The 14,253-nt window shown below is 39.2% G+C and overlaps 1 protein-coding gene across 5 annotated transcripts in view; it reads right to left on the bottom strand.

Moving 5' to 3' along the window:
- Nucleotides 1-14,253, bottom strand: part of DPY19L3 (dpy-19 like C-mannosyltransferase 3) — a 78,046-nt gene that overhangs the window by 27,850 nt on the left and 35,943 nt on the right. For all 5 annotated transcript variants that reach the window (XM_053906050.1, XM_053906049.1, XM_053906052.1 and 2 more), the window contains 3 exons: nt 14,069-14,192; nt 12,203-12,337; nt 566-697 (listed from right to left, as the gene is read on the bottom strand). In XM_053906050.1, coding sequence (XP_053762025.1) covers nt 566-697; nt 12,203-12,337; nt 14,069-14,192 — 391 coding nt within the window. The remainder of the gene's footprint in view (nt 1-565; nt 698-12,202; nt 12,338-14,068; nt 14,193-14,253) is intronic.

Consider the following 14,253-nt stretch of genomic DNA (forward strand, 5'->3'; position numbering starts at 1 on the left):
CTTATTTCTGAATGTATGTATCTAGATTCTCAAAATTCTCAGAGTTAATCTAAATTCACTTAAAAATCAATACCACGATACGGAACGATGCGGTAGGGAGTAGTGCTACTGTGTCACCAATAATAAGGTATCCAGCAACTCGAAAGACACTGGGATGAACATATGTCCCCAAGCAACAGGTTCTTCTTACTCTTGAATTCACACACACCAGAAGTAAAAAAGTTTTTCTTCTTTGTTTCAGGTTTAAATCAATGGCATGCATTCAAATAAGCATCTCTGGCTAATCCCTGAATTGAGATTCCCATTCTCTAAGACAAAAGTAAATGTCAAAACAAGGGGTGGCACATCAGAAAGCTTGACAACAGAGATGCTACACCGTGCACATAAAAACAAACAAACAAACAAACAAAACCAAAAACCAAACCAAAACAAAAAATAATGGGTCCGGTGCTTTTCAGTGGGAATCTGGTCATAAATTTTCCTTTGTGTGCTGTATAAAAATAAGGCCCAAGCAACCACACAATTTAAAAAAGAGTTTGCTTAAAGGACAAAAATAATGTCCTACCTGAAGTTTTCTTGCAATTAATACTGAAAGATTAAAACTGATCAGCAATGATCCAAGAATCATAGAATTAAAAAACTGAAGAATGCACACCAAGAGCAAGCCTGTCATTTGTATGCCATACAGCCATGTCGCCTGCAACAAGCAAAGATTAGGTGGTTAAAGACTTGATCAGAAGCCTACTGCATGCTGGCACGTGGGCAACTAGCCGGCTGGATACATTTCAAGTTACAAATGAAGCAGAAAGCACACCTAGCTTCAAGCAATTCCATCTAAAAACCAAAATCATACACATACTGCTTATTTACCTTTTAATATACTGCATTTTAAACCTTGTAACATTAGTTAAAGAGGAAACAAACAGATAATATGAAGTAGAGGAAGCAGACAATGGCAAAAACATATTCTGGAAATGGGCAAATGCAGTCCGCAATTTCCTTCTAAATTCTCTTACAGTTACTATGTACAGAATCTTCTGGTGTTCTGTTATTTCCGAATTTTCCACACTCCAGACTATCCTATTGCTTCCTTTTCTCTGTGTGTGCACCTGATTCCATCAGGCTGAAAAGCCCTCCTGGAGCAAGGCCTTCGACTTTCCACTTCGGGGGGTCTCTAGCAGGTGGCACAGCGCAGCAGTCAAGAACACGACTGGGGTCGGGGCGCCTGGGTGGCTCAGTGAGTTAAGCGTCTCACTTGCACTCAGGTTGTGATTTCGCAGTCGGCAGGTTCGAGCCCCACGTCGGGCTCTGTCCTGACAGCTCAGAGCCTGGAGCCTGCTTTGGATTCTGGGTCTGTCCCTCTCGCTCATGCTCTGTCTCCCTCTCAAAAATAAATAAACATTAAAAAAAAAAAAAAAAACCCACAACTGGGGTCAATAGCACCTGTGCTAGCTTGCGGATTCTGACATAAACCAGCTGTGTGACCTTCATGTGCTGGAACTGGTTCATGTGCAAAAGAGGGATGTTTACACCTTCCTCAGAGTTGCCGTGAGGCCTGGCGGAAGGACCGGATGTGGTACTATTTTAAAATGCCTAGCACATGATGAGCACTCGCTAACGACAGCTCTCGGTGTATAAGAATTGTTGACAGGTGGATACTGAAAGAAGCAAAACTCCACCAACTTGAACACAGAAAATATGCCACAAAGAAAAACTGACAGCCTCTAATAACGAGTTGATACTTTCTCTCCTCTTTGAGATTGGACAATTCCATATTCATATCGGCATATGAAAAATCCCACTTTCATTCAGCAGCAAACCAGATTTCCCTCATAGCTTTGTTTTCTTAACTTCAAAGGAAACAAACCTATAACAAGCATTTAGAAGGCAACACCTGCAACGGTTCAGCGCTTTTGCTTGGTTGTTCACAGAAATGTGGATTTTAGGATTATAAAGGCACAATATTTCATTATAGGAGATTTAGGAAAACATAAAAAAAGAAACAATAATGGATAGAAAAGTGGGCTCTAAAATCAAAATCCAACATCATTACCTACAGAGATAATATTGATTTCATAGTGGTGGTAGGATATTTCATGTGGCATTTTCCTTATTTCACGTTATATTGTATCATTTTCTCACATCAATGACTGTTCTGTGAAAACTTAATTTTAAATGGTTACATAACATTCTACCATATGCCGTAATTTGTCTGCCAGTGGATCATTTGTTCCCAGCTTTTTATTATTGTTGAAGTTAATGTTATTACGAACATCCTTTTGAAAAAGTCCTCAAATCATTGTATCTGATTACACTCCTCCACCCTTATCTGCGAGGGATCTGTTCCAAGATCCCAGTGGGCTCCTGCCTAGTCGCGCCTGAAACCATGAAGGCGCCGAATGGATGGATACATAGTATGTTTTCTCCTGTACACGATGATAAAGTTTAACTTATGAATTAGGCACAGTAAGAGATTAACAACAGTAACCAATAATAAAATACATAGAACCATTGTAACAATATACCGTACAAGATTTATGGGAATGTAGTCTCTCTCAAAATACCTTCTTATACTGCACTCACCCTTTTTCTTGTGATATGATAAAATGCCTACGTGATGAGATGAATGTAGTAAGGTGAGTGATGCAGGCATGTGACATTGAATCAGGCTACTACTGTCATTCTGGCTATAGGTCAGAGGTGGATTATCTGCTTCTCACCGTGGCTGACCTCACATAGCTGAAAACATGGATAAGGTGTGGGGGTGGGGAGGCTTCCGTAGCTCCTTAATTTGTTCATTGTTGTATAGCTAGCACCTAAAACAACACCCACTAGGACAGTGACACTCAATAAATATTGGAGGGACAAATGAATGAATGCATTTCCTTAGGACAGATTCCTAAAAGTACAATTACTAGATAGCGAAGGGATAGTTATTCTTTTTTAATAGCTTTATTGAGATATAATTCACATGCCATAAAATTCACCTTTTTAAAGTGTACAATTCCTGACTTTTAGTATTAACAGTTGTGCAAACATCACCAAAATCTAATTTTAAGATATCCTCATCATCTCCCCAGTCCCCCCAAATTCCACAGCCATTAGCTGTAACTCCTTTTTTTTTTTTTTTTTTTTTTGTAGGTCCTCACTCCTTATTTCCTTCCCATCATTCCTATCCAACACCAATCTACTTTCTGCCTCTAAGGATTGGCATATTTTGACATTCCATATAAGTGGAACCACACAATATTTGTTTTTGTGTGACTGGCTTCGTAGCACAGTGTTTTTTCAAGGTTCCTTCATGTTGTAGCATGTATCAGTGCTTCATTCTAAATTTTGACGGTTGAATAATATTCCGTTGTACCACATTTTGTTTACCCCATTCATCAAGTGATGGGCATTTTGGTAGTTTCCACTTTCTGGCCATTCTGAATCACGCTGCTATGAACATTCATGTACAAATTTTTATGCGGATATAGGTTTTCATTGCTCTTGGGTATGTTACCTAGCAGTGGAATTGCTGATCGCGTGGCAACTCTACGTTTAACACGTGAGCCACTGCTAAGTTGTTTTCCAAAGAGGCTGCACCCTTCTATATATCCCTCCAGCAATGAGAGTTCTAACATCTTCACATCCTTGCCAACGCTTATCATCTGTCTTTGTTGTTGTTTTTAGATTTTAGCCATCTGAGTGGGGGTGAAAGTGTATCTTATTTTGGTTTTGACTTATTTCCCTAGTGAGTAATGATGCTGAGCATCTTTTCATGTGCTTACTGGACATTTATGTATCTTCTCGAATTGTCTATCCAATCTTTTGCCCGTATTTATTATTGAAAGAGCTGAAAGAGTTCTTTATATATCCTGGAAGTGCATTATCAGATAGAGGATTTGCAAATATTCTCTCCCATTTTGTGAGCTGTCTTTTCACTTTGATGATTTGTTTTGAAACACAAAAGTTTTTAAGTTTGATGAAGTCCACTTCACCCATGTTTTTCTTTAGTCACTCATGCTTTTGGTGCTGATCCTTGTAAGAAGGCTTGGCCTACTCCAAGGTCATGAAGAATTTTTCCTGTCTTCTCCATGTTTTATAGCTTTAGCTCTTAAAGTAGGTCTTTGCTGTACTTTGAGTTAATTATTGTATATGGGGGGGGGGGTTGGGGGGAGGGGTCTGACTTAATTCTTTCACATGTGGATATCCAGTTATTCCAGCACCATTTGCTGAAAAGATTATTCTTTCTCCATAATTATCTTGGCTCCCTTGTTGAAAATCAATTGACTGTTTATTTTTGGTGAAGACTTATTTCTGGTCTTTCAATTTTATTCCACTGATTTATGTCTGTCCTCCTACCAGTATCACACTGTCTCAATTGCTGTAGCTTGAAAATAAGTTCTGAAATTGGAAAGTGTGAGTCTCCCAACTCTATTCCTCTTTTTCATGGCTGCTTCAACTATTCTGGGTCCCTTGGGTTTTCCCATGAATTTTAAGATTGGCTTGTCAATTTCTGCCAAAAAAAAAAAAAAATCACCTGGGATTCTGAGAGAAATTGTGTTGAATGTGTACATCAATTTAGGAGTACTGTCATTTTAAAAATAGTAAGCCTTCCAATCCATAAACATGGGTATCCTTCTAACTTATGTTGGTCTTTAAAACTTTCAATGTTTTGTAGTTTGCAGTGTAGAAGAAAGTTTGCAATTCTTTTGTTCAAGTTATATCAAAGTATTTTATTCTTTTTGCTGCTTTTCCTTCTAGGAAGTATTTGTATTTTTTGCTCTCTTTCCTACTGGAGTGCAAATATTTTTCTCATTATCCTCTTTAAGGATAACAAATCACTCACGAATACATTTAAAAAAAAAACAATTTTTTGTTTGCCTTTTTGAGTTATGGTGTTTTCTGGTGTTGCCAGTTTTTGGGTCAAATAGGCATACTTCTAGAAAAAAGAACAGTTTGTGTTACAACAAGGTTGTATGGTTTTATAAATGTAATGATATTCAAGGTTCGTAAGAAACATTGCTAGTGAGCCGCCGGAATGTAACGTTGAGTAGTATTGCATATTAGAAAGTCCTAAATTATCAGTGGTAGATCTGATGTTTGTTCTCAGATTTTATTAGTCCAGTAGAGTTTAGAAACGAGGTAGCAGTAATATATTCTTTCTATGTAGAGTAACTGGAATTTTCTTCAGTGGGTCTTGCTCCTGCTCTCTATAATCATTTAAAAAAAATTTTTTTTAATGTTTATTTTTGAGACAGACAGAGCATGAGTGGGGGAGAGGCAGAGAGAGACACACACACAGAATCCGAAGCAGGCTCCAGGCTCTGAGCTGTAAGCACAGAGCCTGACACAGGACTAGAACTCACGAACTGCGAGATCGTGACCTGAGTTGAAGTCAGACACTTAACTGACTGAGCCACCCAGGTGCCCCTCTCCATAATCATTTTGAATTAGCCATGGTTAACATTTGTGTAACATTCATAAAATACCAGGCAGTTTTGTTCTAAATGACTCAAATATATCAACTCGCTCAAACCTAGGTGGTCCGGTTCCAGAATCTGTGCTCTTAACTAACTATGCTATAATACAGGCTAGAACAGAGACTCAAACTTTGGTATCAAAATGAGTTGAGATTGAGTTTCTAATGCTCCAGGCCATTATGAGGTCTGGCTAGAGGTTTGTAATTTTGCTTTTGAAAGAACTAGCTTTTAAGATTTTATTTTTTTAAAATAATCTCTACACCTAGCGTGGGGCCTGAACCCACAACCCCAAGATTCAGAGTTGCATACTACACCAACTGAGCCAGCCAGGGCACCCCAAGAACTAGCTTTTTATTTCACTGATTTTCTCTATTGCTTTTATGTTTCAATTTCACTGATTTCTGCTTTTATTATTTTCTTCCTTTTGCTTGTCTCGGGTTTATTTTGCTCTTCTTTTTCTAATTTCTTAAGGTGGGAGCTTAGATTACTGATTTCAGATGTTTTCTCTTTTCTAATGTGATACATTTCTCTTTATTGCTGCTTTAGCTGTATCCTACAAGGTTTGATACAACAAGGTTGCCTTTTGTCACTGAGTTCAGTGTCATCTCAAGGCTTTGAGACCATAGGTATTGACGTTCTTTGACCCATAGGTTATTTAGAAGTGTGTTGTTTAGTTTCTAAGTATTAGAATTTTTTTTTTAACCTTTCTGTACTGATTTCTAGTTTGACTCTATTGATTCAATCCATTGGCTCTTCTGCTGTTATTGGGTGTGGTGTTCTATAAATGTTGATTACATCCTGTTCCTTGATGGTGTTAAGTACTATATCCTTAATGATTTTCTGTTTTATCAGTTGTTGAAAGAGGGGTGTTGAGGTCCTCAACTTATTTGTGGATTTGTCTAGTTCTCCTTTCGGCTGCCAGTTTTTGCTTCACATATTTTGTAGCTCTACTGTTCGGTGCACACATATTTAGGATTGCTATGTCTTCTTGGTAGATTAACCCTTTTGTTATAATAACCCTTTTGTCCTGGTAATTTTCTCTGCTCTGACACCTACTTTATCTCATATTAACATACTACTACTACTTTCTTTTGATTAATGTTTGCATAGTGTTATCTTTCCGAATTTCTTTTACTTTCAATCTTCTTAATGCTGTGTTTGAAATAAGTTCTTGTGCTTCTTTAACCCACTCTACCGATCTCTGTCTTTAAGTAGTTGTAGTTAGATCATTTATCTTTAATGTAATTATTGATTTGTTAGGTCGTACCTGTCATTTTGTTTTCTGTTTGCTCACTGTTTTTCATCTGTTTTCTTTTTCTTACCTTCCTGTTGGTTACTTGAACATTCTTAGAATTCCATTTTTATTTATTTATAGTATTTTTGAATTTATCTTTTTGTACAGATTTTTTAATGGTCGTTCTGGGTTATTACATTATACATTCATAACTTACCACAGTCTACTGGTGTGGCTATTTTACCAGTTTGAATCAAGTTTAGAAACTTTACTTAAATCCCTTTTTTCTTCCCATTTATAACACAATTATCTTAGATATTTCCTCTACATACAATGAGAACCACATTCAACATTGTAATTTTTGCTTCAGCCATCAAACATACATTAGAAAACTCAAGAGGAGATGGCAAGTCTGTTTCATTTATTAATAGTTTTACTCTTTTGCCTTTTCTTTGTTCCTGATGTCCCAACATTTCTTCTTTATCATTTCCTGTTTCAAGAACTTCTTTTAGCCATTTTTTAGGGTAGTTCCATGAGCAACAAACTCTTTTCCTTCATCTGAGAATGTTTTCATTTCTCCTCCTTCTGTGAAGGATATTTTTGCTGGGCATAGGATTCTGGGTTAACCATTCTTTTCTTTCAGCACCATTGTTTCTGATGAGAAACCTGCTGTCACTCGACTTAGTTTTCCCCTTTGGATAAGTATTGTTTTTCTCTGCTTTTAAGATTTCATATTTATTTATTTATTTATTTATTTTTTATTTAATGTTATTTTATCTTATTTATTTATTTATTTATTTATTTTTATTTTTTTAAAGTAAGCTTCATGCTCAGTGTGGAACCCAATGCCGGGCTTGAACTAATGACTCTGAGATCAAGACCTGAGCTGAGACCAAGAGTTGGATGCTTAACTGACTCTGCCACTCAGGCACCCCTCTTTATCTTTAGTCTTCAGAAGTTTGATTGTTATGTGTCTTGGCATGTATTTGTTTGGGTTTATCCTATTTGACATTAGCTCAGCTTCTTGATTCTGTAAGTTTCCATCTTTTGTGAAATTTGGGAAATTCTCAAACACCTTCAAAAAGTACTTTTTCAAATACTTTTTTTCAGTCTTACACTCGATCTCTCCTTTGGGGATTTTGATTAGAAGAATATTAGAGTTTCTGTTATAGTCCCACAGGAACCTGAGGCTGCTCTTTTTTTTTTTCCCACTCTATTTTCTCTTGTTCAAATTAGGTAATTTCTAACCTGTTCTATCTTCAAGTTCACTGGTTCTTTCTTAAAAAAATTTTTTTTAAATGTTTATTTATTTTTAAGAGACAGAGATAGACAGAGCATGAGCAGGGGAGGGGCAGAGAGAGAGACACACACAGAATCTGAAGTAGGCTTTAGGCTCTGAGCTGTCAGCACAGAACCTGATGTGGGGCTCGAATCCACGAGCTAGGAGATCATGAACTGAGCCGAAGTCGGGCGCTTAACCAACTGAGCCACCCAAGTGCCCCTCATTGGTTCTTTCTTCTGACCACTCCATTTTGCTGTTGGGCCCATCTACTGAGTTTTTAAATTTTCATTACTGGAGTTTTTCAGCAAAAAAATTTCTTATATGCTCCTTATTTGTATCTTCTGTATGTTGCGAGTTTATATTTTTAATTTGTTTCAAGTGTTTGTATGTGCTCAATGAAAATTTTTTATAATGGCTGCTTTAAATTCCTCATAAGATAATCCAACTTCTGTGTGTTGGTGTTGAGATCTGGTAATTGTTTCTTTTCACTCAAGAGAGATTTTCCCAGTTCTTAGTATAAGAAGCGATCTTCAATCGCACTGTATTATGTTACTGGACTCTGGATCTTATTTAAGTTTCTGTATCAGGAGGCGTCCTCTGTGCCATGCCAGTCGGGGAAGAAGGATGCAGTCTCATTATTTCCAGATGGGGTTAGATCTAGGTTTTCCACTTGGCCTCTGTTGACTTTTGGGAGACAGGGGAGAGGGGTGTCTCATGGCTGGGAGATGATGAAACTTTAGGCTCCCTACAAGGCTTCTGCTGATACCATCCTGGCTGGGAAGGGAAGGGACGCCTCCACACTGCTCCTCACATGGCCCTTCGCTGACACTGTTGGGGGTCGGGGGGAGGGTGAAGGGAGCGAAGGAGGTTTGTTACTTTAAAAAAAAAATGTTTTTTTCACGTTTATATATTTGAGAGAGAGAGAGAGAGTGGGAGCACAAGTTGGGGAGGAACAGAGATAGAAGGAGAGAGAGAGAATCCCAAGCAGTCTCTGCACTGTCAGCACAGAGCTTGATGTGGAGCTTAAACTCACAAATGGTGAGATCATGACCTGAACAGAAATCAAGAGTCATAGACGTCCAACTGACTGAGCCACCCAGGTGCCCCAAGGCTTATGGTGGTTAAAACTCTGGCTTCCCTGTTGGTCTTTTCCGACACCATCCTGTCAGGGAGAGGAAGGGATATGTCACTACTACTGGATGAGGGGAAGGGATATCTCACTAACCACTGGATGTGGCCCTCACTGACGCTTCTGGGAGACAGTGAAAGCGCTGCCTCCCCAATAGATTTCTTCTGACATAGCCCCAGCAGGAAGTGAGGACTATCTTGTTACAGCTGGGGGAGGGCGGAAGTCCAGCTTCCCCACTGAACTTCTGCCGATGGAGGTGGGAGTGAAGCTTTTTCCGTGGTGTTTGGCTAAGTACACAATCAATGTCTAAAGGTTTTCTATCTTGCTAGAGATATCCCGCCTCCCCTTTTCTGGTCCTTTGGCTTATCTTGGGACTTCTGATTGAGTCCATTGGGGTTTCCTGGTTGCTGACTTTTCCAGCACCTACTCTGGGATACATGAGGCAAAAGGAAAATCCAAGGACCCCACTGCCACGTTCTTCTTCCAGTCGCCGGGGCTCTAAGCAGCCTGCTTTTTTTTCTTCGCCCCTTAAAATCTTCTCATGTTTCTTTTATATATATTGTCCAGGGCTTTTAGTTGTACTTAGTGGGAGGAATAGAGGGGAGTGCATTTACTCCATCTTGTCTGGAACCACATGGAGTCCTTTAAAATTTCTTCTTAGGTAGTGATCATTAATGCGTCTTGTTGTTTTCACAATGGGTTAATAAAACTTTATCAGCCTCCATATTCTTCGGCTTTAATATAAAAAAGTATATGCTTTATAATACCATCTACTGTTCTGCTCTATAGTTTCAAAGCCTATACACATACCTAAGTGAAACTTGAGCTTTTGATGGTTAGAGAGTTTCTTTCTTTCCATCGACCATGAAAAGATGACACACACTGAAGAGGCTACTCTTTCTTGTCACCACATCAGGCTCTGAATCTGCATTACCTTTTTCTCTCCCAACTATTCTGACTCTCCCATTTGGCATGATTAGAGATCAGTGATTCCAATTTATAAAGACACTGAGGCTGCAAGAAGTTAAACCACTTGCCGAAATTTAAAGAGCTAGTTATTTTCATACTTGATAAAAGCAGCTTGGTTTTGCAACTCAGGATTCTTTCCTTACTAAGCTGCCCCTCCTTAAATTTTCATACTTACAATGACCACCACTAACATTGACACAGTTTCAATGACAAAAGTTTAGAACCAAATAAGACATAAATTAACTGTTATTCTTTGGTTTTGTGTGTGTGTGCGCACGTGCGCACGTCAAAACTGTGTCAAAACTGTATCTTTTATTCTGTTTTCTAGTTTAAAAGAAAACAGAAAAAGAAACACGTGTTCTTTACAGAAAAATTAAAAAGATTTAAAGGACAAAAGGAATTTAAGAACATCAATCACACAGCTGATTGCTAATACTTGGATGTATAGGAACTTTTCTCACTTTCCCTATATGTGTTTTACTTTTAAAAACAAGACAGGGAAAATAAAGGTTATGTAATACTCTGTTGCACTAATATACCATATTTATTTAACAATATTCTATTGCCATTGACTTAGACTGTTTCCAGCTAGGGTTTTCTTATTACGGCACAACTTAAATGGACATGGTTGATTATTTCCTAAGGATAAATCTCTAGAAGTGAAAGTGTCAGTGAAAGGGAAAGCACATTTTTAGGCTTTTCTGTGAAATTACACTACAGAAAATTTTATGTATTTGTTTTCAAAATAGCTCAACGTATTTATTTTTTATATGAAAATGTACAGAGTTCTTTTGAAAAGTACTTGCTGGAAAGGGAGGAAACGTGGTATTACATACAAAGAGAGAAAGGCAGACCAGCTGGCCTAGGAATGCGGCCCAGGAGGAACAGAGGCACCAGGCACCCCTTCCCCGGAGCCTACAGGTCACCATGACCAAAGTACACAGGTTACAAAACAGGAAAAGCAAATATAAACAGACTCACTTCACTTGTACACGAGGCTTTTTGAGGCACGTGGAGCTCTATAACCATGATTTAGTATCACGTACACGTACTTTCCACACACAAACACTGCTTTACCTTTGCTCCACCGACTTGCTTTCCCTCCTGTATTTTACCTTTATAACCTGCCCCCTCACACTCCATCCAAATTCTACTCTTCTCATTTGTGGCCTGGCCCTAGCCTCCCATTTCTGTGGAAACTTTCTGGCCTGAAAAGAACCTTCTTCTAGACTTCAGCACTCCCTATTACTACAAATTAACATTGCAGACATACAGACATCTAGTTGGTCTAGCTGTCTCTGTATCTCCCAGGCTGCAGCAACACCCTTGCGGATGGGACAATGTCTTACGTGGGTGGTGACGCCCAGTCGTGCCTATCCTGTCCTAGCTGCCAAGGACAATGTCCACTTGCTGGCTGGCTTTAATGTTTCCTAATTCAGATTCAGTCAGTCTCTAAAGACCGCTGCGTCTCTCTGGACATGGAATAAATGAACACGACTCTTCTGTATTCAACTCTACTGCTGCCTTAGACTTGGAGAGAATATTTTATTACACTGGGAGAATACTTAGTTACTGTTACTTTACTAATGATGAACAAATTTTAAAACATACACAATACATTAAAGCACATTTCTGCACGTGAAAAACACCTTGCAATGAAATAATAGCGGCGCATACCCGCCGTCACACATGGTGAGACAAACAACGGCTTCCTTAAAATTGCTGTTTCCTATGTGACCTCTGGCCAGGCAGCAGGGATTCCCACGCTTGTTAAACGTGACTATGAAAATTTTACGAAGTACCACAGAAAGGTGTTGCCTACCCACTGATTTCCTTGGGGGGAAAAGGCAGTATATCATAAGACATTTTACAAGAGCTAGCTTCTATTTTAAAATTTAAGTCATCTCTACAAAGGACAATTGATCGAGACAGAATAAAAGTTAAGCTGGTCAAACGAGGCTGCACAGATTACTCAACTTCAGTTGGCCACAGCAGATTTATACTGTAGCGAAGAAGCAGCTTCAACTTCACTGCTAAGCATGTGCACCTCTGGAGCTCGCGCTCTGACCTACGGCGCTAAATGACGACTGTCCCCACCGAGAGGAGAAAGCGCGGCTCACCTTCGCTGCCGGCAGCATGTCCAGGGAGTCCAGTGTGAACAGCACTAATGCTTGCATCAGCATCATAAACTGATTAAATTGCCATGTCAGACTAAAGAGAAAAGTTGATACGAAAATGGCAAGAAGTGTCAGCCTCTGTAAAAAGAAAACCTGAGTATAATTTACATGTCTCTAGGAAGAAAAAGCCTTGCAGATAAGTTTTCTCAAAAGCAGCCAATGTCTATGTAAACCAAATAGAAAAACCATAAACTGTTGCTCTGAAAACCCTTGCACTTGTTATTTGAGCTCTAACTGTCCTAAAGTGACACTGTGCACGGAAACATTCACATAAGGAACGTGTACACTGTGCACGGAAACATCCACGCAAGGAACGTATACACTGTGCATAGAAACATCCACGTAAGGAACGTGTCCACTGTGCACGGAAATAGTTACATAAGGAACGTGTACACTGTGCGTGGAAACATCCACATAAGGAATATGTACACTGTGCATAGAAACATTCATATAAGGAACGTGTACACTGTGCACGGAAACATCCACGCAAGGAACGTGTATACTGTGCACGGAAATAGTTACATAAGGAATGTGTACACTGTGCACGGAAACATCCACGTAAGGAACGTGTACACTGTGCACGGAAATAGTTACATAAGGAACGTGTACACTGTGCATGGAAACATCCACGCAAGGAACGTGTACACTGTGCACGGAAAGAGTTACATAAGGAACGTGTACACTGTGCACGGAAATATCCACATAAGGAATATGTACACTGTGCATAGAAACATTCATATAAGGAACATGTACACTGTGCACGGAAACATCCACGTAAGGAACGTGTACACTGTGCACGGAAAGAGTTACATAAGGAACGTGTACACTGTGCACGGAAATAGTTACATAAGGAACGTGTACACTGTGCATGGAAACATCCACGCAAGGAACGTGTACACTGTGCACGGAAAGAGTTACATAAGGAACGTGTACACTGTGCATGGAAATATCCACATAAGGAATATGTACACTGTGCATAGAAACATTCATATAAGGAACGTGTACACTGTGCATGGAAACATCCACGCAAGGAACGTGTACACTGTGCACGGAAATAGTTACATAAGGAACGTGTACACTGTGCACGGAAACATCCACGTAAGGAATGTGTACACTGTGCACAGAAACATCCACGTAAGGAACGTGTACACTGTGCACGGAAATATCCACATAAGGAATATGTACACTGTGCACAGAAACATTCATATAAGGAACGTGTACACTGTGCATAGAAACATCCACGTAAGGAACGTGTACACTGTGCACGGAAATAGTTACATAAAGAACGTGTACACTGTGCATGGAAATATCCACATAAGGAATGTGTACACTGTGCATAGAAACATCCACGTAAGGAATGTGTACACTGTGCACGGAAATAGTTACATAAAGAACATGTACACTGTGCATAGAAACATCCACATAAGGAATGTGTACACTGTGCATAGAAACATCCACATAGGGAACGTGTACCCCACAGTCTTATGGAGGCGCTAATGCTCCAACTCACATCTCAAGAGCACCGGCTTCAGGACTCTGACAGTTTCGCAGACATTGTGTGTGGGTTTGCTGCAGCTATTTAAGGGCAGATTATGTAGAGTACATTTTTAACATCAAAAAGGAAAACATTTTCTTTGCAAAGTAGGAGAGGGCTCAGGAAGAGGAAACTTCGTTTAACTCAAGTTAAAAACTGGTCACGCAATAAGAACTATTCCCGTGCAGTGTGACACTATGCATGTCACATCTTTCGAAGTTTCTGAGACAAAACTGGAGAATTAAAAATATATATAAAGTATTACAAAAACTTACCTCAGAAAGAGGCCGTAAGTTTGGTCTCAGGAAATATGTAATTGCCGCTATCTGAATAGCAAAGAATGGCAGAGCCCAATTCTCTCTCAAGGGGATGGTAAACTCAACTCTCGTAGTATCTATCCTGCACAGAGAAAACACAAATGGCCAAAGGAATCATTTTTACTATAATTAGCTGAAAGGTT

Source organism: Panthera pardus, unplaced genomic scaffold (genome assembly GCF_024362965.1).
Source record: "Panthera pardus isolate Hobbes unplaced genomic scaffold, ASM2436296v1 HiC_scaffold_18, whole genome shotgun sequence".
In the NCBI taxonomy this organism is placed as follows: domain Eukaryota; kingdom Metazoa; phylum Chordata; class Mammalia; order Carnivora; family Felidae; genus Panthera; species Panthera pardus.